This window comes from Leuciscus leuciscus (genome assembly GCF_965113295.1).
Source record: "Leuciscus leuciscus genome assembly, chromosome: 23".
In the NCBI taxonomy this organism is placed as follows: domain Eukaryota; kingdom Metazoa; phylum Chordata; class Actinopteri; order Cypriniformes; family Leuciscidae; genus Leuciscus; species Leuciscus leuciscus.
In genome coordinates, this window is record NC_138747.1 from 18,298,924 (window position 1) to 18,324,234 (window position 25,311).

General features: G+C 36.8%; 2 protein-coding genes and 1 long non-coding RNA gene across 6 annotated transcripts in view; 2 read left to right on the plus strand and 1 right to left on the minus strand.

Moving 5' to 3' along the window:
- Window positions 1-3,324, plus strand: part of rbms1a (RNA binding motif, single stranded interacting protein 1a) — a 20,031-nt gene extending 16,707 nt beyond the window's left edge. For all 3 annotated transcript variants that reach the window (XM_082156279.1, XM_082156280.1, XM_082156281.1), the window contains exon 14: window positions 1,094-3,324. The gene's annotated coding sequence lies outside the window, so the exon portion shown is untranslated. The remainder of the gene's footprint in view (window positions 1-1,093) is intronic.
- Window positions 1-9,363, minus strand: part of LOC309488211 — a 9,776-nt gene extending 413 nt beyond the window's left edge. The window contains exons 1-2 of one of the 2 annotated variants that reach the window (XR_014202053.1): window positions 8,565-9,363; window positions 7,621-7,743 (exon numbers count right to left, since the gene is read on the minus strand). This is a non-coding gene — a long non-coding RNA (uncharacterized lncRNA). Of the gene's footprint in view, window positions 1-7,603; window positions 7,744-8,564 lie in introns of both variants that reach the window. The other variant, XR_014202054.1, reaches the window with a different exon arrangement.
- On the plus strand, window positions 7,665-25,269 carry itgb6 (integrin, beta 6). The gene is made up of 17 exons (XM_082156240.1): window positions 7,665-7,731; window positions 12,626-12,695; window positions 13,653-13,732; window positions 14,704-14,902; window positions 15,155-15,401; window positions 15,604-15,769; window positions 15,874-16,035; window positions 17,010-17,105; window positions 17,461-17,550; window positions 19,694-19,828; window positions 20,208-20,473; window positions 20,547-20,698; window positions 21,874-22,096; window positions 22,501-22,595; window positions 24,177-24,293; window positions 24,423-24,589; window positions 24,729-25,269. Exons 2-17 carry the CDS (start codon window positions 12,641-12,643, stop codon window positions 24,816-24,818), a joined length of 2,340 nt encoding a protein of 779 aa, XP_082012366.1. The 5' UTR covers window positions 7,665-7,731; window positions 12,626-12,640; the 3' UTR covers window positions 24,819-25,269.
- Window positions 25,270-25,311: the final 42 nt, after the last annotated feature.

The following is a 25,311-nucleotide window of genomic DNA, read 5'->3' on the forward strand; positions in this document are numbered from 1 at the left end:
GCCAAGGACCGCCCAAGAGGACGCCTGACTGACATGTAAAGCAACCAATCACAGTTCGTTTTGTTCAGCGTCATGTTTAGAGGCGTGAAAATGTAAAGTCGATAACAGGAAAACTCTTGGACATATTTTAAAGAGTCTTAGGCATGAACTTCACATACTTTTGAAAATCCAGTATTTAGTTGATCATGTTAAGCACTCATTGTCACAGTTGTAAACACGACGGCTTCCTTCTTCCATGAGTTTGGCATCACGACGGCTTTGTTTCCAGGCGGACCGCTAAGAACGCTAGCCTAGAAATCTAGACGCACCCTAGCGGCAGCAAATGTAATTTGCAGCCAGGGTCGTCTAGCAACTCTCCGTTGGCTTGCGACTCTAGTCAGGCCAATCACATCGTGTTTAGAGTCGGTGGGCGGGCTTAACATAATGACGGCAGAGTTGCGACGGTTTCGCGTGAATTCCCTGCTACTTGAAAACAAAGAAGAGCTGCTGCTGCTGGCGAACGGCGGTCTTTCGAATCGGCTTTGGCCGCGACTCTGGAAGACTTGGAGTTAAGCTTTTCTTTGAGAAAAGAACAAAGAACGGCACTGAAGTCATTCTTAAAAAAGGAAGATGTGTTCGGAGGTTTGCCGACCGGATACGGCAAAAGTTTAATCTATCAACTAGCTCCGCTGGTGGTTGGTTGAAGCGCTATCCTATTGCGTGCAGAGGGAATTTGAAAGACAACCGTTTATCCCGCCCCTCGGATTGAGCCCTGCCAATGGTGTGTTCCCAGACCCAACATCTTGATGTGACCCAACATCTTGACGTGACCCAACATCTTGACGTGGGTCTGGCTTGTCAGGCTAAAAGAACGCGACAAAACCTGTAGAATTCAACCAATCGGATGACGACTTGGAAACTACTAATGTGTTTCCAATTTTGTGTGCCATATGCATTTCTGGAACCGTCTGAGACTGAGAATGTCCACATTAACTCTCTAGGACGTACAACAAAATCACTACTTTTTGTGTTTCATCAACATCAACATAATTCCGGAACACCGCTTACATGTCCATAGTGTTCAGTATTTGACTAGTGTTGTTTTTCGTTTCAGGTTCTGAGATCAGAGCCAGACTACCGTACGAGCCGTTGCTACGGTAACAACGTTTGCTTTCTCTTAGAGGAAGTGACATCAGAGAGGAAGCGACGCTCGCGTACGGGTTCCGGAAAATTTGTCCATGATTTAATCATCTACTAAAAGAAATCAACAAGAAACCTCAGAAAACTCTTGTGCAAACATTTTCTCCAACAAATCAAGACAAGGCAATATCACATCAACTATGGACAACAAAGGGGAGCAGAGTTTTATTTTGCTAGAAAGAGGAAGGAGAAGATGACAAATGCTTATTTTTTACCAAGAACTTTTAACACAGACCATGTCTGTGAGTAACAGTGCGTGATGATGATGACACCTTTCGATGCATGATGTTTTTTTAAATATGGTTTTTATTATGTTTTTACGGACTGTTTCTCAAACAGACAAAAGAAAAAAATTGCGGTTGTAGTCGAAATGAAGAGGTTTCTGTTTGCTTTTTTGGTCTTCCACTCTTTGCCTTTTTAGTAGTTCAAATATTTACCTTTTAAATATGGTGGGTGGGGTTTAGACTGACTGATGCAATGCTTGCTGGCTATTGGTTCTTGCTCCTGTCTCTCAAAGCAATGGCTTTCCTGTTTCCTTTTTTAATGTTGCTCTGAATCAAACATGATTTGTTTCAGAGATTGTGTGTCTGTTGTGGAGGAGTCTTTCTTTCCATTGAATTCATGTGTAAAGTCTTTCGGTAGATGTAGAAGTGGATGTTGAGACGAGGGTGGGTGGGGTTTCGTGGGAGGCGGGGCATGAGCGGGTGTGGTTAAGATAGCTGAGGTATGTGGGCGGGGCTAATAAAAGGGATATTATGGATTTGGGAAAGCTGACATTTTTCCATCTGTTCACAGGATGATTGCGATTTTTATTTTCAGTGCCATTTTTTATTTATTTTATCTTTTTTCCTTCATTTTTCTTTTTTTACACAACACATCAGGATTTCTTTGATGCGCAGATTAAAGGCAGAAGTGCAATGTTTCTTTAGGTAGAAATCAAGAAATATAAAAATTGAACCTAATAGTTGAGGCCTAACAGATTATAAACATACGATAGAACAGTTTTGCAAATGAATGCATTTCTGAATAAATAATGTAAAACATTCGTCATTACAATTTAATAAATAAATAATAAAAATAAAAAAAACATGCAACTTCAAGGCAACTATGACACTTTCCACCAAAGACCTTTTCTGCCTACTATTGAACACGATAGTATGGACTACTGCAATAGGTTTTGGTCAAACTGAATGGTAGTTTGTGTCTTTTTCGTCAATCTCAGCTTTAATCTAGTTTTCGTAGGTGTGGACACATCTCTAAGCAGTTGGATGGAGGGAAGACTTGATCGCGGGTTCATAACATGGTTGTAAACAAGGCTTTCATCTGTCTGTCTTACAGTTAGTTAAGCAGATTTCTGTGTGTCTGTGTGTGATTGTGTATTTAGATGTCCAGGTCAGCTTGGCCTTTGATCTACCTCAGAGTTGTATCTGTTGTCTGATTGGTCGGGCTGCAGGTCTATCCTGTCCAATCAGATGTAAAAGCGCCAGCTCGGGAGCTGGTGTCATGCAGAACTTCATCTTTAATGCGTCTATTTGTCCTCCTCTTTAAAGAAACATCTATGTTTTGTATCTGTATGTCTTTCTGTTGGTGTTTTTTTTTTTTTTTTTTAACATTGCATTGAGATGTTTTGAGCTTGATTGTGTGGAGAATTCCTTTATGTTCTTCTTTTTTTTTGTCCATTTTCTTCCTAATAGGTGCAGTAAAAAAAAAAGAGGATTGTGTAATTTTTCCTGCATTTGTTTCATTCATTCATTCATTCATTCTTTTTTTTCTTTTTTTTTAAATCCATGTAAACTACCTTCTCTGGAATTTTTTCACTTTGCTGTAGCCTCTCCATGTTTAGAGGCCAAATCTGAAGAACCAAAGTTAAATATTATCATGGTGACTAATGTGTCAAAAAGCAGCACATCATAATTTCATTGGACAGATACAGTGTCTTTATTTCAGTCAAAGTAAACGTTTCAGAACGGCAATCATTCACGCAGTGTATAAATACAGGACTGTTGTTGAAATTATTAATTTTTAAAATTGTTTTATTGAACACCTGCCACTTGCACGTCCAGACTTTTTTCGTTTGTTTTTATTTCTACATTTTTTTTTTTTTTGTGAAAAGAAACAATTTTGAATTAAAAGAGCTCAAACTTGTGTTTTTGAGTTTGGTTTGTAATCCTGTGATTTTTAGGACCTGGTAATTTAAGTGTATATTACCGCATGCTTAACTTGTTAAGGGAACGAACTGTAATTCTATAGGACATTCTTAGTTGTCTTGAAAAAAAATATCAGCCATGATATTTATAATCTGTAGCAGCTTTATTATTAAAAACAACTTTATGAATTTGTATTTTATTAGTTACACAACGGAATTTCTTCTTCTTCTTTTTTATTGTTGCTAAAAACCAAACAAATGAAATTAGAAAAAAAAAAAAAAAAAAAAAAACTTCTTCCACAATGATCAATACTTTTGAGGTGTCGGGACGGATGTCGCGGGAAATTGCATGCATACGTCACTCGCCCGTGCGTAACACACGTCATATCTGCACACTGAGAAAAGAAGCTTCAATTTGAAAAGTTGCTTTAAACTGACTCCAAAACATCTAAAATAATGTCCGTACTGACATTAACCTGTAGGTGGTGCTGTAAGACAGACAAACGGAATATTTTTAGAACGCTTGTTCTCTCTGTGCCTTGGCTGTTATTGCCTTATCTCATTCTCAAGTCATTCTCAAAGTGTCCGTAGTAGTCTAGGGGAGAGCGGGGAACAACGCGCGGGGCTAGTTGTAACACACTTGTTTTAAATACTTCCATACATGCTAGCATGGTGAAACTTAGTGTATTTACTTTGCCATATCAACACTATATGGAGTAAAATTTGCGGCAAATTTTTTTTTGGAAGATATCAATAGACATTAAACAATAGCAAAAGTACATTTCTTAAGTTGTTTTTTCATCTCTATTTTTTGTGTTTATTTAAAATTAGACAAATCTGATATTTTAATCTCCAATATGTTATTTAACGGTTGATATAGTTCTTTAATGCTTCGCTAACTAGCAGACACTCGCAGAGTTTAAATCCCAGTTGTGCCGGTGGGGTCGCGTTACAATGAGCCCCTACACTGTAAAAAATGTGGCTGTGATTTAGTTATAACAACTTAAAATTTGTTGAGATAACTTAAATATCCAACTTAACTAAAGTTAACTAAACTTAATATTTTAAGTCAAGCATGAACACATACTTTTTAAAGTTGAAACAATGTTGGATTTTAAGTTGTGATAAATAATCGCAGCAAGTTTTTTTAGTGTATTAAAAATATGCTATTCTATTCTATACTTTTATGAATTCTATTTAGAAAACATGAGAAAAAGGTGAATAAAGACTGAGAGTCAATGTTCAGAAATTACTAATTATTAATATATGATGTTGTATAGTTCTTGCTATAAGTATATATATATATATATATATATATATATATATAAGTATATATGCTTTCCTGTTCGTAGTCAAACTAAAACATTTTTTTTTATTATTAAAAATATGGCATTATTTTATATGAAAAAGTTAATAATTGTATTTTATTGAGAACATATTTTAGTTTGTCTTGTATATTTGTTTGATTAGATCAGATTATAATCTGTTGTCATTTTAATCTGTCATATGGTTATGTTACAATGTGCCCCTCACATGTTACAATGTACCCCACCTATGGGGCATGTTGTCACATTTCACTTCCATTCTTTCGGGGTATATCAAGAAAAAAGTATAAAACAAAACCACATAATTGTACTAGACATGTGGGAAATTAATGTGGGAAAAAATAAATACTCTGAACCCTAGAAGTAGATTTACACAAACTGAGTACATTTACAGTAGATTTACACAAACTCTCCCATACATCAAGAATATTCAGTGGAATATCAAAAGACTAGATAAAATTCAGTGTAGGCTATGGCACTCATGTAGCTGTACATGTCTGTGGACGAGGGGTTCACAAAACATGTGTGTGTCTGTCCACAATTTGTTTGATATTTTCAAAAGCAAGCATATTTATCATCTTAACACCTTAATTAATCGGACTTACTTTTTTTCGCTGGGAGGACGCCCAAAATCGCATAGGCCCACTGAGAGTGGAACCAAGGTCAAAATATAATTTGGGGCAATTGGTAGATTCGACTTGAGTAAGCAACCACTGAGCAGCGTGCTAAAAAGATCACAGAACACCTTAGTAACTGCATAAAAGTGACAATAATTTTTATAAAATCTAGTTTTTAAAGCAACTGTAAATCGTTATAATTTAGGATTGTCTTACTGGAGTTGACCAGCAGATGGCGTTATAGTTTAGGCCACAAAACTGCAAGTAGGCCTATCAGCTCAACTCGCACACATCTTTAGCATTTTTGTCTTTTGCCTTGATTTTAAACTGTACTGCGAAGAAAGCACAGCTGCATTCAGGCCTATATTTAGATAATATACATTTAGCAATCATCTCTTTGGAAGGTCATTTTGCACCTTTTTAGCTGAAAGGGGCCTTCCCGTGGGCCCTTTGTAATATCAGCCCGCTGGGTTTTATCATAAATCCAGGAGATTATGTCTAAGACTCGCAGGCACCTTGCATATGTCTCTCTCTCACACTGTGTGTGTGTGTGTGTGTGTGTGTGTGTGTGTGTGTGTGTGTGTGTGTGTGTGTGTGTGTGTGTGTGTGTGTTTTCCACTGTCTAATTGCCACAGACTCAAACTCTAATCTAAGAGAGCATATCTGTGGTAGTCCTCTTCCTCTGTTTCTAATCCTTTCACTCTCTTTTACATTGTCTTTCTTATTGTTTCTGTCAGATGCTGGCTTCTTGATCTATATTAATGACAAGTTCACATTTAATAGCATGTACACCTGTCTCTTTCCCTCCCCCCAGACAGCTGAGAGGACACACACCCTGTATCCTGGTGGGAGTGTGAAGGTTAGGTGCATGTATGTGCGAGTGTGTGGATGAACATGTCTGTGCTTGAACATGTGTGTGTGTTGCATAGATAGGAGATCCGTCTCTGACTTTTTCAATTTAAATACCACCATCACTACCACAGCAACCTGTCAATCAAAACCCACATGCTGAACACCCCACGATGGAAAGAGACCGTCACAGTTCATTATAAAGCTATCTGTGTTTGGGACAAAATGTTGGCTGTTATTTTGAACTGATAATTTTTTGTGTTTGTGGTTTTGTGTAGCTTTACTTTGATGACAAAATAACCCCCAGTAGTCTGCTAAATCTGCTTCAATTGGTCCTTAAAGGTAAAACTTATTCACAAATGTAAAAAAAAACAAAGATTTTAAAAGGCCAAATCATGGTTTTGCTTTGAATCTAATAAAGTTCATTGTAAGATCATTACTATGTAACCATTACGTTACTAATAGAGCTTCTGAAGTCTCACTCTCTGTGTGTGTTTGTTTGAAATAGAGCAACCACAAAGCTCTCGCTGCCCACATTATTTCCTTTTGACTTTATATAAAAGAGACATTTTCCCTCAGTGTCTCTCATTCTCTCTACTTTCTCTCTCTGTTTCTCCGTGTTCCATTCATATTTCAGTGAGGAAGAATGAGTGTATCTGTGCCATTCATTTCCGGTGAGTGTGAATGCAGCACACACGCACACACACACACACACACACGTTTGCCTTTTTTATCATAGTGGGGACTTTCTACTAACTTCAGTTGTTTTTATACTGAGCTGATGATGTTTTCAATCTCTTAACCCTCACAGAAACCTTTCTTTTTTTTAAAGTTTTCATTAATATGTCATTTAGTATCTTTGCGATGCCATTTTCCTCATGGAACCCTTGGCTGAGTCGATTAATTGTCTTTCTTATTGTTTCTGTCAGATGCTGGCTTCTTGATCTATATTAATGACAAGTTCGATTCGATTGGTCGATTAGTCGAAATGAGTCGATTAATGAGTCGATTAATTTTTGTGGGACAAAATTCTCTAGAATAAATACTTTATTTAACATTGATTTCCCAATGTAGAAAAACCCTGACACGCGCATATTCACACATAGTGGACATGCCAAGACCCGTTACTAAACTAAAAAAAGCACCTGACACTGATGGTGGATTTTACTTACCACAGAATCAGTTTCGCTGTCTGACAGACAACAGAAAAACCCCATTGACCTACATGCTGTGCACACACACATTCAACAATATCCACAGTCACACATGCCCATTTAGCCTGTTAGTCAGTCTGTCTCTCCCTCTCTCTCTAATGAAGAAGCTTCACATGCTGTGTGCATGTTTGTGGGTGTGTGTGTGTGTGTAGTCCTGCAGTTGCTGCTGTCATTCATGCAGAAAAGTGTGTGTGTGTGAGAGAGAGAAAAGGGGGTGAGGAAGGGAGCGCAGGCGTCATGCTCCATAAAACCACTGTGATAGTTTCAGCGTACTATTGCTTCCGACTCACACTTCCAGCCGGATAGACATTCACACGCTCCGGTATAGCTCTATCCCACTTGCTGCTGTGGTTTTGGTATTGAGAGAGAGGACAGCATGCTAGCTGCCGAGGCCTCCAGGGGTGAGTTCCATTCTAATACATCCAAAATGAAAAAAAGAAGAAGTAAAGGTTAAAGTTTATATAACTCTTGGGCAGGTTAAAAAGTTTGTTAAAAAATCAGTCACACACATACAGCCAATGTCAAATGTAAGACAAATATATGTAGGATATCATAGATTAGGATAGAATTATATATGATAGGACAGTATCTGTAGGATAGGATATAGGGATATGATAGAATGGGATAGGATAGGATAGGATAGGATAGGATAGGATAGGATAGGATAGAGTAAATGCAATAGGATGAGATGGGATGGGACAGGATGGATAATATGATAGGGTAGGAGAGGATATGATAGGATAGAATGGGATATATAATATGATATGATGGGATATATGATAGGTTAGGATAGGTTGGGATTATAGGATAGGTTAGTATAGGATAGGACAAGATTTGGATAATATAGGATGGTGTGATAGGATAGGATAGGTTAGGATAGGATAGGATAAGATAGGACAAGATTTGGATAATATAGGATGGGGTGATGGGATAGGAGAGGATAGGACAAGATTTGGATAATATAGCAAGGGATATATGATAAGATAGGATAGGATTGGATATATAACAGGATAGGATATAGGGATATAGGACAGGACAGGATTGGATATATGATATGATAGCATAAGACAGGATAAGATAGGATATAGGATAGGATATAGAATGGGATGGGATATGATAGAATGGGATAGGATGGGATGGGATGGGATGGGATAGGAGTGTTGTAGTACTTGAGTTCAGACCAGATTTAGGTCTGTTTCAAGTCCAAGACCATTTTTTAAGATGCATTCCTGACCTGGTCTCGAATAGTCATCAAAATATGGTCCTAGGGTGTGTTCACAATTGTAGTTTGGTTCTCTTAGTTATTTTGGTCTGGAACAAAAAAAAGAAAATTATACATTTATTCCTGGTCACACTGTCATTTTTAAAACCGAACCTAAAGACAAAAAAAAAAAAAATCTCTTTTATGACGGATATTTTGTGACGGGCCTTGTTGAACATCTAAAACAATGCTGTGTGCTGGGCTAAATGTGCCTACATATGATAGTATATGATGGAGCTGACAACTTATGAAGAGCTTATAAAATGTGTAAAGGACTCAAAACCCACAAATGAAGATCTGCTGCGAAGAGACGCGGTTGTGATGCCTGAACTATGATGGGCAACATCACGACTATGATGAGAAAAAAACAGGTATGCTTGAGCATTCTTGTGACCTGATGTCCTGTTTTTGGTTTGCTTACATGTGTTTGGTTCGTGTGGCGTTCATATGTCAGTCAAATTACACCAAAGTTCATTTGAAAGTGTAGCGAGAGATCAATCTTTTCAGGGTTCTCGATCTGCTTGTTTGGTGCGCACCAGGGTTCGGATGCCAGCGTTCACACTTATTCAAATAAACCGCATTAACAGAGCAATCGCACCAGAGTTCGTTTTAATCGAACCAAACCTGCCAAGTGTGAATACACCCGAGATGGGCTTGAGTCAAAGTACGGATGCAAGTATTACAATACTGTAGGATAGGATAGGATATGATAGGACAGGATAGGACAAAAGAGAAGAGAAACAGTTTGAATTGAAAAGGTTTTGATTCATGGTCTTAAAGGGATAGTTCCCATTTAAAGGGAAATTAAATGTTTTAGCTTACCTCAAGGGCATCCAAGATGTAGGTGTCTTTTTTTCCGCAGTAGTTTCAATTTTGATATTTTTAGGTCAAACCGTTCTTGTCTGTCAGTCATATAATGCAGGTCGATGGTCACTGTCTCAAAGAGCATGCACAGAGTCCAAATTAAAACAATTCCCCATCGTCCAAATTAAACAATTCCCCATCGTAAGTACACATTGATGGCCTAAGACACGAAACGAGCCGTTTGTGTGAGAAAACTAACAGTATTTATATCGTTTTTACCTCTTGTACACAGCCACGTCCAAGTGATCTGAGAGCGCGGATGGGTATAGATATATACACTAGATGTCGCATTGGCTACGGTTTCGTCAGTAGCCAAGCCGACTTCTATTGTATATATCTATACCCGGACCATCGACCTGCATTCAATGACTGACAGACAAGAACGGTTTGACCTAAAAATATCAAAATTGAAACTACTGCGGAAAAAAAGACACCTACATCTTGGATGCCCTTGAGGTAAGCTAAAACATACCAAAATTTAATTTCAAAGTGAACGGGATCCCTTTAACTGCAGTTATACAGTGCCTTGACATCTGTATCTCTCTCACTCCTCTTCCATCCATTAATGGCTCTTACTTTTAAATTTCATTTGAAATGCCATTGTTCTAAATGGAAGTGATTAACCAAATACACACTTCAGGAAAGAAAAATCACAAATGCGATCTTTGAAATTTTGAATAATTTCAGTTGTAGAAATTAGATTAAATTGAGAGTGAATGAGGTTCAATCTGGTGCTTCTCAAGCTTTGCTCCAAAGAAAAAGTCCCCAGTAATCTCACAACTCTTCTAGAGTTTCAGAAGACATCACAACAATGTCTCAAACTGTGCTTGGATTTGCCAAGGAATTTTAGAAGGAACAGAGTGGACACTTTGAAATGATACATAACCAAGTCTATTAAGTCGAAGGCTGTGAAAGAGCAACATCAGTGTGGTCACACACTGATCTTGAATTATGCTTGTAAATGAAAACAATACGTTATTCCATCTATTGTTACTGTAACAGTAAAATCTATCCCAAGGCCTCATCCACTCATTCCCACTGGTGGCCATCCCGGCAATTTTACAATCAGATGTTAATCATTACATTCTGTCATTCTTTTGAAATATGAAAACAACGAAACTGCGGTCATTTTGTATTACCTGATCAGTTAAACATTGACTTGGTTTTATCAATATGTCTGTGCTCTCAGACAGAGACTGAGTCACGGCTCTTCACAGCCAGGCGTGGCTCACACACACACACGCGCGCACACACCTGTTTTGTAGAATGTGTCACATGCTACCATACTTAACAAATATTAATATAAGTCAAGGCCATGGGGATTCCCACAGGCTTTGTTGAAGGATCAGGCTGTTCCCTATGGATATATCCGGCAATACACATAGTCAATGAGAGCGCACTGCAGAAAACAAGATATCCCTGGAATTGATTCCCAAAAGACGTGTTTGCGAAAGTCATATTTAGGGGTGTTTTCATAAGTAATCCACATTATGATTGAGGTCAGTGATGGGAGTGAGCAGATGTTTGATATATAAAGTAATGTGCTGATAAGGCATGATTCATTGCAGGGTCATAGCCTGAGGTTAACCTCTATGTTTGCTTTAGGCTTGTCAGTCTTAATTACATTTAACTGATGAGTGTGGAGATAAATGCTGTATAATTATACACTGTATCAACTAAACAATGAAGAAAAAAAAAAAAGATAAACGTTTATGTGTAGTTCACACTGACTGCTATTTGCAGAGACAATGTGACCAGAAATCATTCATTTTTAGAGTTTGCAGGTGAGTGACAGGTGATATTTTATGTGCAAATGAGGCATTATGGGCGACTGCCAAAAGGAGTCAGTGAAGCCCTTGTGATCTGATGCCTGTCAAGATAGTCAAACAGGAATCTAAACCAGTATAGTGACTCGGGGGGCTCCATTGATTTAATTGCACTCAGTTAGGGTGTGAATTACGGGGCTTGATTCCCTTAATTAAAGCTCAAATACCCCTAAAGGAAATCAAGTCTACAGTTAGCATGTACTATGTTTTCATAATTCATGTAAGTCTACATTTATACATTCCAACAACATTTTCAAACATTTCAGAAACCACAAAATTAGATTACATGTTAGTCAGCATACTCTTAATAATATCTCTGGAACTTGTTTTTTAAAAATGCCTTTAAGATTAGCGGTTAGCTAACTGTGCACAACAAGACATGTGGGTCAAGACCAGTCAACTGTTTTTTTATAATGTTTTATAAAAGTTGAGTAAATTGAAAGTCAGTGAATAATTCACACAATGCTTTAAAAGCGTGTTTACATTATCCTATATTGTAGCCTAATACATAGTATTTGGATTTCATAGATAACAATATATAAATCAGGTGGCTGCATCTTTTCTCACAAATAGCTTTAACTTTCTTAGTCACATTTAATATTTAACTAGTCCCTGAGTCAGTTTAGTGAATGTAGGAAGTCAGTTCCCCTCAAGTTCACACAGGAGTCCAATTAACAATGACCTTATGACCATGTTAGACCAATATGTTACAACCAGAGAGTATCTAAATACTTTCAATCTTAATTTTTGAAACAATATTTTGTTATCTAATGGACATTTTACTTTCTAAGACGAACAATTCACTCTCAATGTTTGCAGAAGTGAGAAAGACATCTGAGCAGAAAACGTTACATCACAGCCTACCATAGAAAGTGCCACACAGCCTACCATAGAAAGTGCCACACTAGCCTATATATTATACAAACCTGATCATTTCTAGACTATGAAAAAGGTAGAACTTCGTCCGAATTGTATCGCTGAATAAAATATCTTACGACAAAATGATTACTAGAGAGAGTGTAAACTAGTTCTCAATCTACTCTTTTAAAAAAGCATATTCTTGTAGTCAATCTTTACTCATAAACGCGATGTTAAATGCGTTCGAGAGGCTGCTGTGCTGTGACACAAGTATTTGTGTGAAATATCTGCACTTGTGAGAGGGTGACTTACCTGTCGTGTTCTCACTCGCACGGAAGTGCATATAAAGGTTGGGCAGGTAAGCGCACGCGCTGAGTCTGTCTGTCCAGGTGAGCTCAGACCTGCTCGCGCTTACATGATCGCATCCCGCGTTTGTTTGTGTGAGAATATGAACTGTAGGCTATTTATTTTTTCTCCTGTGATCAGAAACCGTGAGGACTAATGGGGATTGTTTCACTCTGCCTTGTCCTTCACTTCTGGCTCGGGACTGTCGGAGGTAAGACTGAACACATTTTTGATCAATCACACACACATAAAGTACAGTCTATACGTGCAGTTTCGCTCTTCGTTCAGCCTAATTCCGGTTTTAAAAATATGAAAATATGAATTAAAAATATGAATCATTTAGAACTAACTTTATTTTTATGTTTTACTTGCATTACTCACATTTAACTTAAAATATATTTTATTAAAAAAAATAGTTTTTTAAAATCTGCATTAATGTTACAATTACCTATTTAGATATGTAAATCTAAAGTCTGTAATTTTAAAAAGAGCTCTAAGTAGATTGTTCCCCTCATTTGCATTTAAATTGTTGAATATAATGTGCTTCTTATAAAGGTGTGTTTTCATGAGAATAATGTCAGAGTTCTTGTTTACTTACAGTGACATATTTATGTTGGCTAAATACTCACCTGAAGGCTCTCAAGATATAAATCTCACAAGATGTCACATATTAAAACTTGGTATGAAACACGACAAGGATAACAATCAACTGATGATTTTAATAGAGGAACAAACTCATCCTGACATCACAAGTTAATAAACATGACAACAGCAATAATGTAATAAAAAAAAGGTTAAACAGTAAAAAAAAAATGCTACCATACTTATTTACTCTAACCCTAGTGCATGCTGGGAGATGAACCACAATCCCTTTTTTTTTTAGTGTAAGCTTTTTTGAACTCACAACATGTGTCAATCTAACTCACCTGCTAACTTTGTTGGTTTCACTTTAAAACAAAAACAGTATATTGTAATAGATAAGAAGAAATAAGATGTGTTCTTGCAAGTGAAGCAAAACATCAAAATTTGATTTAACAATAATGTTTAGTGTACTTTGTTGCTCAGAATACTTTCTGGCAGAGAGTAGAAATATCAGCTGACTTTCTATGGTTTTGATGTTGCGTGAGAAACAAGCGAACCGCTTCCACAAACCACTGTGCACTTGCAGGGACGTGTTCTCAATTCAGCGCTGTGTCCTGTGACGAGTGTCTGCAGCTGGGGCCGCAGTGCGCATGGTGCACACTACAGGTAACACCGCACTCCCATCAGAACCGCTTTGGAACTATTTGTGAAATTTACTAGCATTAGTGAAAATTGTTTAAAAGTAAATCCTATATGCATGTGACATATGTTTCTACATTGCTTTAACTCATCAAAATAAGTTATACGTGATTCTTTTTTCAAGTCAGTTTAATGTACTTTAAGTTGAAATGATTTAAACATCCAAGTTGATTGTACTTAAAAATTTAAGGCAGCAACTTTTTTTTACAGTGTAAACATATTTTGCTCTAAAAAATCTGAATGCAGTGCGCAAACTCTTTTTTTTAAAGGATCATTCTAAAAAAAATAGAGACTATATATATATATATATATAGATATATATATACAACATAATATAGCAAAAATGGCAGTTAATGTTTCTTCACATCCTTTTTTTAATGAATTAATCCATTTTTAGGGCGCATGAAGAAAAAAATCTTTTATACCATTCTCAACTGAACTATTATTTAATTAATGACATTAATGTTTGTTTGTTTTCTATTATGTATTTAATGTGTTTTATGTCTTGTGAATAAGATGTAGGATATGTGTATGTTGTAACACTTGCAGGGGGCCAAAAAAAACAAATTCCATTAAAATGGATAATACAGTGAATTTTACTATTCATTACAAAAAAGCGGCAAGTAACACATTAAATTAAACATGAAATTTAAAAAATATATATTCTTGCAAAATGTACTTCAATAATCTTTGTTTTATTTACAACTTTGAAAAACAATCAAATCACTGTAATATTATATTATATTATATTATATTATATTATATTATATTATATTATATTATATTATATTATATTATATTATATTATATTATATTATATTATATTATATTATTTGTAAAGCTGCTTGAAATTATTCTTATTTATATTTTGGTTCATTATGTCATTGTGCAACACTGTAAAGCATTACTACTAATAATAGTTCAAACTGTTTATCTAGAATTTCACAGACTTTTTCTCAATCGACGAGAGATGCGACACACCGGAGGCTCTTCTTCAGAAGGGATGCTCTGGCGAATTTGTGGAGTTTCCCATCACGAATGTCAAAGTGCTGAAGGATCAAGGGTTAGGAAAGCTCCCTGGCCACGCCAATGTTTCATACATCGTGCCTCAGAAGATGCGCCTCCAGCTTAGACCAGGTATAAAAATGGGTGACACAGATTTGAAATCAAAGAAACGTCTCTCTCTACCCACAGCTGTTGAGGTGCTTCCCCTGACGGAAACATCTAGTCATTCAGAGCCCGAAAACAATCTATAGAAAAACTAAATAATGTCTACTGGTTAGAGTGGGCACTGAAGATCGCTCTGACTTGGAAAACATTTGTACCACACTGGAATCTTAGAATGTGCATTTGAAACTTTGAGCTTTTTATGTCATTTCTCTTCCACAGGAAGTCAGCTGACCTTTCCGATTCAAGTCCAGCAACCGGAGGACCATCCGGTGGACATCTATTACCTGATGGACCTGTCGGCATCTATGATTGATGATCTGAAAATGATCAAAGACTTGGGTTCGACTCTCTCAAAAGAGATGGCTAAGCTTACCAGCAAATTCAGACTAGGATTCGGCTCCTTTGTGGAGAAACCAGTTCTGCCTTTCATCAAGATAACACGCGAGGAGCTGGCCAATCCCTGCAGGTATTTCCCATTGCCAGATCTAAAGGGTCGGCCAGTATAAACGCATAGTAAGATGAATCGTGACATCAGTGGGGGAAATGTGTGATTTAATTTCAACCAATCATATTTATGACCAGTGCGTTACATCATCTTCCATTTAGAAGTGAATGATGAACTGTTTCAGACAATAGCAACCCACTTTTATCGCTTTTGTCTTTCGCAGGAGTGTTGATTTTGAATGTCTCCCCACATTCGGATACAGACACCTCCTCTCTTTAACAAGCAGCACTGACAAGTTTAATGAGATCATCTCAAAGCAACGGGTATCTGCGAACATTGACGTGCCAGAGTGCGGTTTCGACGCCATCATGCAAGCGGCGGTGTGTGGGGTGAGTCGTTTTCCAAAGACGCCCTTGAAATCCTACTCAGTTTTTGCTTTTATGGAGGGATGCCATTTTGTTCCAACTTCCTGGAAATGTCCATCCCACCTCAGGACAGGATTGGCTGGCGGAACGATTCCATGAAGCTGTTGGTGTTCGTGAGCGATGCTGATTCTCATTTTGGGATGGACAGCAAAATGTCCGGCATCGTGGTTCCCAATGACGGAGAGTGTCACCTGGATGGCAATAATGAGTATTCAATGACTGCCCACCTGGTAAGGTGAAGTCTGCAGCTTCAATTCCTGAGTAATCGGGAAATTTGGATCACTTAAAGGAATATTCCGGGTTACAATAAATAGAAATGAAACTCTATAGTCATTTTTCATCTGATATAAATAAATAAGAGGCTGTGAGGGATGGATGTAGTTTCTGGAAGCGCATATTGTCAGTATTTCATCGGCTGAACAATCGACGCCATGCGAGATAAAAAATAGTGAATAATTTTGATCCTTCGGTTTCTAAAAGGAAAAGTATAATGCTTACAGGTATGCGTTTACAATAATATTAATTTTGGTAGCTGACGGGAACTACTTTTGGGAAGTTGTTTCCTAAGGTGTGACACGCTATACTACTATAACTTTTGTAATAACCATCTTCCTAATTCTTATTCATTTGTTTTAACAATTTTTATTTATAATTTTTATAGCAGATTTGATTTGTGGTAGTCATTAAATTTATGCATTCATGGAATATTTGTTCTTAAAATATGTTATATTATATTATAATACGCTATAATATCATATTTTATTGTAAAGCTGCTTGAAATTATTCTTATTTCTGTTTTAGTTACTTAAAGAATTAAGGCAAAAATGTAATTAAAATAGTGAAAAGCTCTTAGGAAAAAGAAACATTTTATTCATCAACCACTTCCTTACAATGGTAGCCTATGGGGGAAGTTGTGCAAAAAGTTTCTACAAAGATTTTATTTTTTGTGAAAGCATTTACAGTAATAATTCAAATAGATAAGATAATATAAAAGTCCTTATTTTCAGATTTTAACCTGGAATATTCCTTTACAAATTGCAATCTTCTTGCGAGTTCTTGTTTAAACAAACATAATTAAATATTGTTTTTTAATACAAATTAATTTGAATTATGTCCTCTCCCCTGTATTATTCTCTTTTTTTTGTGAATTTGTTGTGTTGTGACTGGGTGTCTTGTTTTTGGTGCTTTTGTCCTCTATATTTAGGAGTATCCAACATTAGGGCAGCTTGTCGACAAACTGGTTGAAAACAATATCCTCCTTATATTCGCTGTGACTGATAAACAGAGACAGAATTATGAGGTGAGAAAAGAGTAAGGGACTTTTCATATTAGGCCAATGAGGCAAACAAACAGGTATGTGTTTTTCTGTGCATGTGGAACTTGAGACGACCTGTGAAGGAAGATATATCAGTATGTGAATACACTGCATGAATCACAAGTATATTCAGTTCTCCTATAACATGTTCAAACACAGTCTTTATCACATCACCCAGACCGACCTCTCACGACACAAATATTTAATGTTTTCTGAGTTCTCCATTTCCTTTGTTCTTCTCTCACTTTCTCCTTATCGATCTCCCACATCTCAAATTCTGTGGCTGTTTTCCAGGATTTTGGAATTTATGTTTAACAAGTTTCTTCTGCATTTCTGACAGAATTATGCAAGTCTGATTCCTGGTGCTACTGTGGGGGTGTTGGCATCTGACTCAAGAAACATTCTGGAACTCATCATGACCTCATATAAGGTAAATTAACACCTTTTAGTCTTCACAAGTCTTTCTGGACGGCCTTTCAGGTGTCACCTGCCATATTAGGCCAACGTTCATACATTTAATGATCATGTGGTTTTATGCTTTGTAAACTTGTTTGTTGATGTTTCCAATGTTTTGCGAATTCTGAAATGTCAGCAGGCTGAAATAGATGAGGCTTAAAATGGCATCATTTTCCAGCAACAATGTTTGAATTCTTGCTGTGAGATATTGCAAAAAATTTAAAATAAATGATTTGTTATAAAATTATTTTTGAAAGAATCCCCCAAAAATACATGAATACATTCTATAGGCCTACATTAATATACATTACAAATATATTAATATACAAATATATATATATTTTTTTATAGTGCTGGGTAACGATTAATCGCGATTAATCGCATCTAAAATAAAAGTTTGTGTTTACATAATATATGTGTGTGTGTACTGTGTATAATTATTTTGTATATATAAATACACACACATCCATGTATATATTTAAGTTTTTTAAAATTTAAATATATAACATATTTATATTTAAATATTATATAAATTATGTATAAACATAAATACAGTATATACATACAAATATTTCTTAAATATATACATGCATATGTGTGTATTTATATATACAAAATAATTATACACAGTACAAATTATGTAAACACAAACTTTTATTTTGGATAAGATTAATCACGATTAATGGTTGCCCAGCACTAAAATATTGTTTCAAATTAAAAGTAGGCATGTAGCCCATGTCTGTTAGTCATTGAGGAAATATTTTAAAAAGCAGAAACCAAATTATTTATGATGATTTGCAGGAAGTTACATAAATTACCAAAATGATCATTTGAGTATGACAGAATAGTTTATTTATGTTTTTATGCTGACATGTCTTATCTGTTCAACATTTCCCCTCCCTTTAACCCCCTCTGCTCATTTTCTTGAGAATCGCCGTGTTCACAGAGCGTGTCTGCACTCGTTCTTTGGCTGTTGTTTGATCTCTTCATCTCCGTTTCTCCATCCCCCACTCTCTCTTTCCTCTGCCTGCACTCTAATCTTCATTAGAACCCTCTAAGTGCTGCGCATCCCACCGACATGACACAGGTGCACTATATGGTGGTGTATTATTAATTGAAGTGTGAAGTCTATGACAAACCCCTGTCAGAATAGTAGAAAAGACTATTTGAAGTGAAGTTGACCATCTAAAAATGCTCTGGACGTGTTGGCACCTGGTGTGCTCGTATTGCTGACTCAACACGTGAGTCATTCAGAGTCATGGTGGACTCCAGCTGAGTATACCGCATACTTATATAAGTCAAGTCAAGTCACCTTTATTTTTAGCGCTTTGAACAATCTGTACAGCTTCACAGTGATAACAGGAGAATGATTCAATGATGCAAACATAGTTCATTTTGACTGTAAAGCAGCTCTAAAAGAAAACCATGTCATTGTTCAGCTGAAGTCAGTTGAGTGTTGATTAGTTTTGTTGTAAAGATCATCAATTATTAAATTAGTTAATTTCATCTATAAGGCTGTTCTGCAGAAAACAGTGATGTCATCGTCCAGCTCAGTTCAGTTCTCATCCAATAGCGTCGGTCATATAACATTGGTTTGAGTCCTTGAAGCTGATTGGCTGACTCACAGTTTTGATATTTTGTTTTCTTTATTACCCAACTCTATGAAATACTTGATTATTGTCAAATACAGCATTATAAAATGATGTTCAAAAGCTGTGCTAGTTTAATGTCTCTCATATCACTCTACTGTGATCTTACAAATGAAATGTATTTGAACTCAAAAATGTTTTCTGTTGTTTTGTCTGTTTGTTTTTTTGTTTGTTTTGTTTTGTTTTTTGTTTTTTGTTTTTGTTTTTGTTTTTTGTTTTTTGTTTTTTGTTTTTTGTTTTTTTGTTTTTGTGTTTTGTTTTGTGTTTTGTTTTGTTTTGTTTTGTTTTGTTTTGTTTTGTTTTGTTTTGTTTTGTTTTGTTTTGTTTTGTTTTTTTGCTTTGCTTTGCTTTGCTTTGTTTTGACTGGGTTTATTTTGCAGTAATGACCGGCTCAAGGTTTTATAACACTGAGAAAATGACACACTTCACACATTAAAGGAGTTTATGTATCTGTTTTTTGATTGACAGGAACTGAGGTCAGAGATTGATCTGGAGGTTCTGGGCAACACTGAGGGTCTGCAGATTTCGTTCACGGCACTCTGTCAGGATGGGACCATCATCCCCGGACATAAACACTGCTCCAATGTCAAAGCTGGTGATGTGGTCAGTTCTTTTATTCTTTATTTGCTTTCAATAATACTTCCCTAGTAGGTTAAAACAGGACTGAAGCAAAAAAAACCAACAAAAAAAAAACCTGTCCTGTGTCCTGCATCTGTTGATGACAAAATAACAAGTATGTCATTCTTAAGTATGATATACAATGCCATGAATATACTATTATTTTAGTTTAGAAAGGTCTTTGCTCTCATTGTTTTGTGTACATAAAAGTTTTGCATTCAAGCAAATCAAACGATTTGACAGTTACAAACAAACCTCTGCAAACAAGTTGGACACGTTTAGAAAATATTAGCTCGAAACGTTGATAAATATGTCCTGTTTTCTGTAACAGAAATTTAAACAAAACTGTTTTTTTTTCACTCAGGTATCTTTTAACGTTACGGTCGAGTTAAAAGGCTGTCTTGCTGGCCCGCGGCTGTTTTACTTGCGGCCGGTGGGTTTCCAAGATACCCTGGAGATCGAACTGGAGTCCCAGTGCGTGTGTGACTGCCATCAAACCCCCGAGGCGAACAGCACCCACTGCAGCCGAGGGAACGGGGCGCTGGAGTGCGGAGCCTGTGTGTGTGATCCGGGCTTTGCGGGGCCGAAGTGTGAGTGCACAGAGGGCCAAGACCAAGTCAGTGACTGCAGGTGAGAACGAGCGTCATGGAGTGTTTCATGCGAGGCACGCAGACACAGTTTAATAAGTTTATGTGTTTGGCAGGGAACATGAAGGTGCGGAGATGTGCAGCGGCCAGGGCGAGTGTTTCTGCGGACAGTGCGCGTGTCACCCGTCCGATTTCGGTCACGTGTACGGGGCGTACTGCGAGTGTGACGACTTCTCCTGCGTCAGGTTCAGAGGAGAGCTTTGCGGAGGTTAGAACACGCCGTAACACTGTGATAAAATTTGAGGGGAGGAAAAGAAAGCGCTGATGCAGTGGAGGGGGATATTCGATCTGCTCTCACCCTGTGGAATGTTGATGAAAGAATAACACACTGATAACTGCCAAAACAGTTGCTGTGCCCGGGAGGAGACGGGCGGAAGGGTTTAGTTTGGGCCATCCCATGTTTATATTTATATCCATGCAAATGTGCTATGCGAGTTTATTTATACTTATTTAATGGCTGTCAATAATCGCAATTATTTAATGTGGTAAAAAAAAAAATTTTAAAAGAGTAAAAAACTATAATTAATAAAAATGAATATAATATAATTCTGTAATAAGGAATTTTCTTACCATTGGAGCAATTCAAAGTTTAAAGCTTTTGTCTACCTTAATAATGTAATATGTTAAGTTATGGTCATTTTGAAGGCTATTTTTTAGCAAATGTTGATCATTGATCATTGATTATGTGATTATTTTGATTAATTAATCACCATATCTGACTGGTCTGACAAAACTTATTTATTAGTTAAGTATTTATGGCAACTATGAATATGTGTATGTATGTATGTATGTATGTATACACACACACACTTTTTGAAAGAAGTTACTTGCGCTCACCAAGACTGCATTTATTTGATCAATTCAGTAAAACTGAAATATCGTGAAATTTTTACAATGTAAAATAACTCTATAATTATTTTCATCTATTTTATATTTAATCTATTTTATTATGTTTTAAAATGTAATGTATTCCTCTGATGGCAAAGCCATTACTGCAGTCTTTAGTGTCACATGATCATTCAGAATTCATTCTAATATGTTGATTTGGTGCTCAAGAAACATTTCTTATTATCAAGGGTGAAAACAGTTGTTCTTTTCAATAATTTTTTTTTCAATTTACATTTATTTGTATAGCGCTTTCCACAATACATTTAGTTTAAAAGCAGCTTTACAGAAAATGCATGTGTCTACATTACAATTTAGAGTGATCTGTTATCAGAGGTGTCAGTCTTAGTTATGTATTTCAGAAACGTATATATACAAATCACACAGTTAGCTAAAAATGTGTTAATTTAAACAATATAATAATTTAGTTCTGCTGAATATTTTTGTGGAAACCATGACATTTTTTTCAATAATTTGTATTAATATGTGTTTGTGCAGGTCACGGGGAATGTGACTGTGGCGAGTGTGTGTGTCACGGTGGTTGGATGGGGGAGTTCTGTAACTGCAGCACCAGCACCAACATGTGCAAATCAGTGGATGGGTCCATCTGCAGCGGACGGGGCAAGTGTGTGTGTGGGAAGTGCGAGTGCACCGTTCCCGGAGCCTCAGGAGAGCGCTGCGAAAGGTGCCCAACCTGTGAAGATATCTGTAACTTACCCAGGTAAAGACATGCACATGTATCTGTGACAGGCATTTAAAGGCATTTGTGTTTGACTACAGCCTGGTTTGAACAATGCATAATTTAACCTACATTAATTGATTTCTTTGATTGACATTACACCCCATGTCCTTCCTCTGTGTATTTCTCATGACTGTGTGTTTGTGTGAGTCTTCCTCTTGTTCATTCATATCCAGAGGGCATATATGAGCACCAAAAGGCATGTGGCAGCTCTGTTGGATTGCATTTCCTTCCCACTAAAGGTCCGATCACCCCGTGGGTCATTTGACTCTGTGATAGAGAGATACAGAGAGAATGAACTCACAACGAATACAAAACTAAGCTTCCTCTAGAGACAATCTCTCTGTGAGGTCGACGGGTTAATGTTGTCATTATGTGTCCCACAGGTCTTGTGTGGAGTGTTACCTCAAAGCTAAAGACCCGTCGGACGAGTGCGCCGTGAAGTGCAACTCCCTACATGCCACTGTCAGCAATTCCACAGGTCAGAATCCATTGTTTTGTTCTCTGCAGTGTTCTTTTATCAGTGCTCACATGTTCAGTAGGGTAGATGTTTATTAGGCAAACATTTTACTTTACACCTCTTTTAAAGGTACAGTATAGCAAAAAATTCATGTATTTTAACTCATACAGACAATTTTATGATACTTTAATGCCGATTTCTTTCAAAATCTGTCTTGATATACTCATGCACGCACATAAAAAGCAGCCATTCTTTAGATCATCCCTCTTAACACTTTACAAAGGAAAACACGCTACTTAGCTTGTTGTGTGGAGAGCCTATTGTTGGGGCCCATTGAGTTTCAAGACCCTCAAGTGTCTACACAAGATCAGTCTATTATATGAACCCTGAGATCACAAGCCAGCTGGTATTGTGGAGGCTGGCTCTATACGGTCTGTGAGTCGGTGAAAAGACACAAAACGCTGACAGCCTTTGATAAAGACATGAGAGGAACAAAGGAAAGAGATTAAGGGAACAAAATGAGGTTTGTATGGGGTAATATCATGGTCACCGCCATTTTGCCAAGTAAGACAAGTTCCTGGATCAACATATTTTGTTGATCCCTGAACAACATTCCTGTCTGAAAACATAGTCCTAACCCTATCCCTAAACCTAACCACTACCCATAACTTATCCCTAATATCTGAGAGAAATGATGTCTCAAATCTGATTGGTTGATTGGAATGTTGTTCCAGGATCAACATCTTTGGGAACATGTTGTACTTGGTGAAATCCTGTTCACAGTAATATAATGCATGGTGAATGATATTCACTTCTATTGGTGAATATTGGAGTTACGAATAACTAATTTTGAGATCAAAATGTAGGACAGATTTGATTAAATCTGTCAGGAGTTAATTGGATTGTGAAAAGCGGCTCTTATAAGACAGGTGGTTGGAGAGGCGGGGTTTAAAAATAAGAGGGCTTGGTGATGTCATCAGAAAAGGAACGTCGTTTCCAAAGGTGGAGCAACTTATTACCATATTTTTTAATTAAAGATTATTAATTCAAATCTAAATGACTTCCTAATGCATCCTCTGTTGGATCAAGCCATGCATCGCGTTCTTCTTCTTCTGAGGTAAATTCAAGGCTTATTCCTCAAAGCGCGTATTATTCTTTCAAACTCGATGAATAGATTAACCTGATGAAGCCTGATAGTTATGGAGGTAATGGGGGCGTTTATTTTTAGTTATAAAACTAGACACTTCAAGCTTTCTAAAGACACATCTCTCATGTCTGTGTGACAAGTCTTCACTGAGTTTCGGTTCATTTTTTGAAACGCGTTTCCGAAAAAAGTTCACAGATACTGAGACGGCAGAAAGCGTACCCTGATTGTTTTCTTTTTTTTTACACAAGCACAAAGTTTTGTTGTTATTGCGTGTGAGACCATACAGTTTTGAATGATGTACAACACAAAATTACGGAATATTTTAAGTTCTTTTCACCGTTATTATCGGGAAAAAATGCAAGTGATCGCGCCGGTGCCTCTGCCGATCCCTGAGGGATAATACAAAAGTGTGTAATTTTTTTTTATAATGATTATTTATTTATTTATTTTTCTAGATTTTGAGGAAAGTCGGGCAGCATTTTGCACCTTACAGAACGAGGACAGCTGCCTACTGTCTTTCAGTTTGGTAGACAGCGATCACGGCAGCATCATTTACAACCCCAAGCTTTACGGTGAGATTAAAACATTTCATTTTTTTAATACATGAACATATACAGTTTAACTAATACATTGCGGCATTATACACAAGAATATAGTTACAATCATATTTAAAATAGTTTGTGTCTATAATTATCCTACAGCCTGCCCTGAGCCACCGAACGCACCATTGATCGCTCTGGGCGTGTGCATGTCTGTCCTCGTCGTTGGCATTACACTCCTTGTGATCTGGAAGTTTCTTGTTTCTGTCCATGACCGGAAAGAGGTTGCCAAGTTTGAGGCAGAGAAGGCGAAAGCAAAATGGCAGTCGGTATGATAACATTATCGAGAGTTTTGCCCTATTCCAACATGTTTACTCATGCATTTCACTGCATTTTCCATTCATTTTTATGTGTAAATGGCCCAATTTGCTTTTATGTAATGTGCTTTTGTCTACCTTTTATCCCCAGGGCACAAATCCTCTTTTCAGGAGCTCGACATCAACATTTAAAAATGTGACCTACAAAAGCGCAGGGCAGCAGAAGAGTGATATTTCTTAGGGCTACTGACCAACTTTGTGTGTTGAAACACAGAATAGGCTTCTATTTACCTTCTATTTTTTTATTTAAATGTATTTTCTTGTACTGTACAAGTGGGACACTGTGTGTGTGTGCAATTGTGTGCTTGTAAATTGGGGGCAGGATTGTCAATTACTGGCAGTGAATTTATTTTAAAAAATGTAAATAATTTTGAACAATGTGTTGTGCTGCTAAAGGTGCAGGTACTGTTAAATCTGGGCAACACTGGATCTTCTTGTTTTACATTTAGCGTTTTTGTAGCGAAATGTTTTTCATGTAGTATCTGTGACCGTTTGTTTTGTGATTGGTTAGTTGAGGCTGAGCCTTTTGTTTGTTTTTTGTTGAATTTATTAATTAATTTCGATTTTGCAGGATCAAATGTAAAAAGTCTGTTTGTACTTGTGTTTTGTAATATATTTGATGGTTTTCCATATTGAGTCTCGCATTATTTCTCTCTAAATGTGTTTTTACACGG

Excerpts from the sequence above, each read along its gene's own strand:
- itgb6 (XM_082156240.1), top strand. The coding sequence starts at position 12,641 with ATGGGGATTGTTTCACTCTGCCTTGTCCTTCACTTCTGGCTCGGGACT. Across the intron at positions 12,696-13,652 it reads CTGGCTCGGGACTGTCGGAG|GGACGTGTTCTCAATTCAGC; the intron begins GTAAGACTGAAC and ends GTGCACTTGCAG. Across the intron at positions 15,402-15,603 it reads GAGCTGGCCAATCCCTGCAG|GAGTGTTGATTTTGAATGTC; the intron begins GTATTTCCCATT and ends TGTCTTTCGCAG.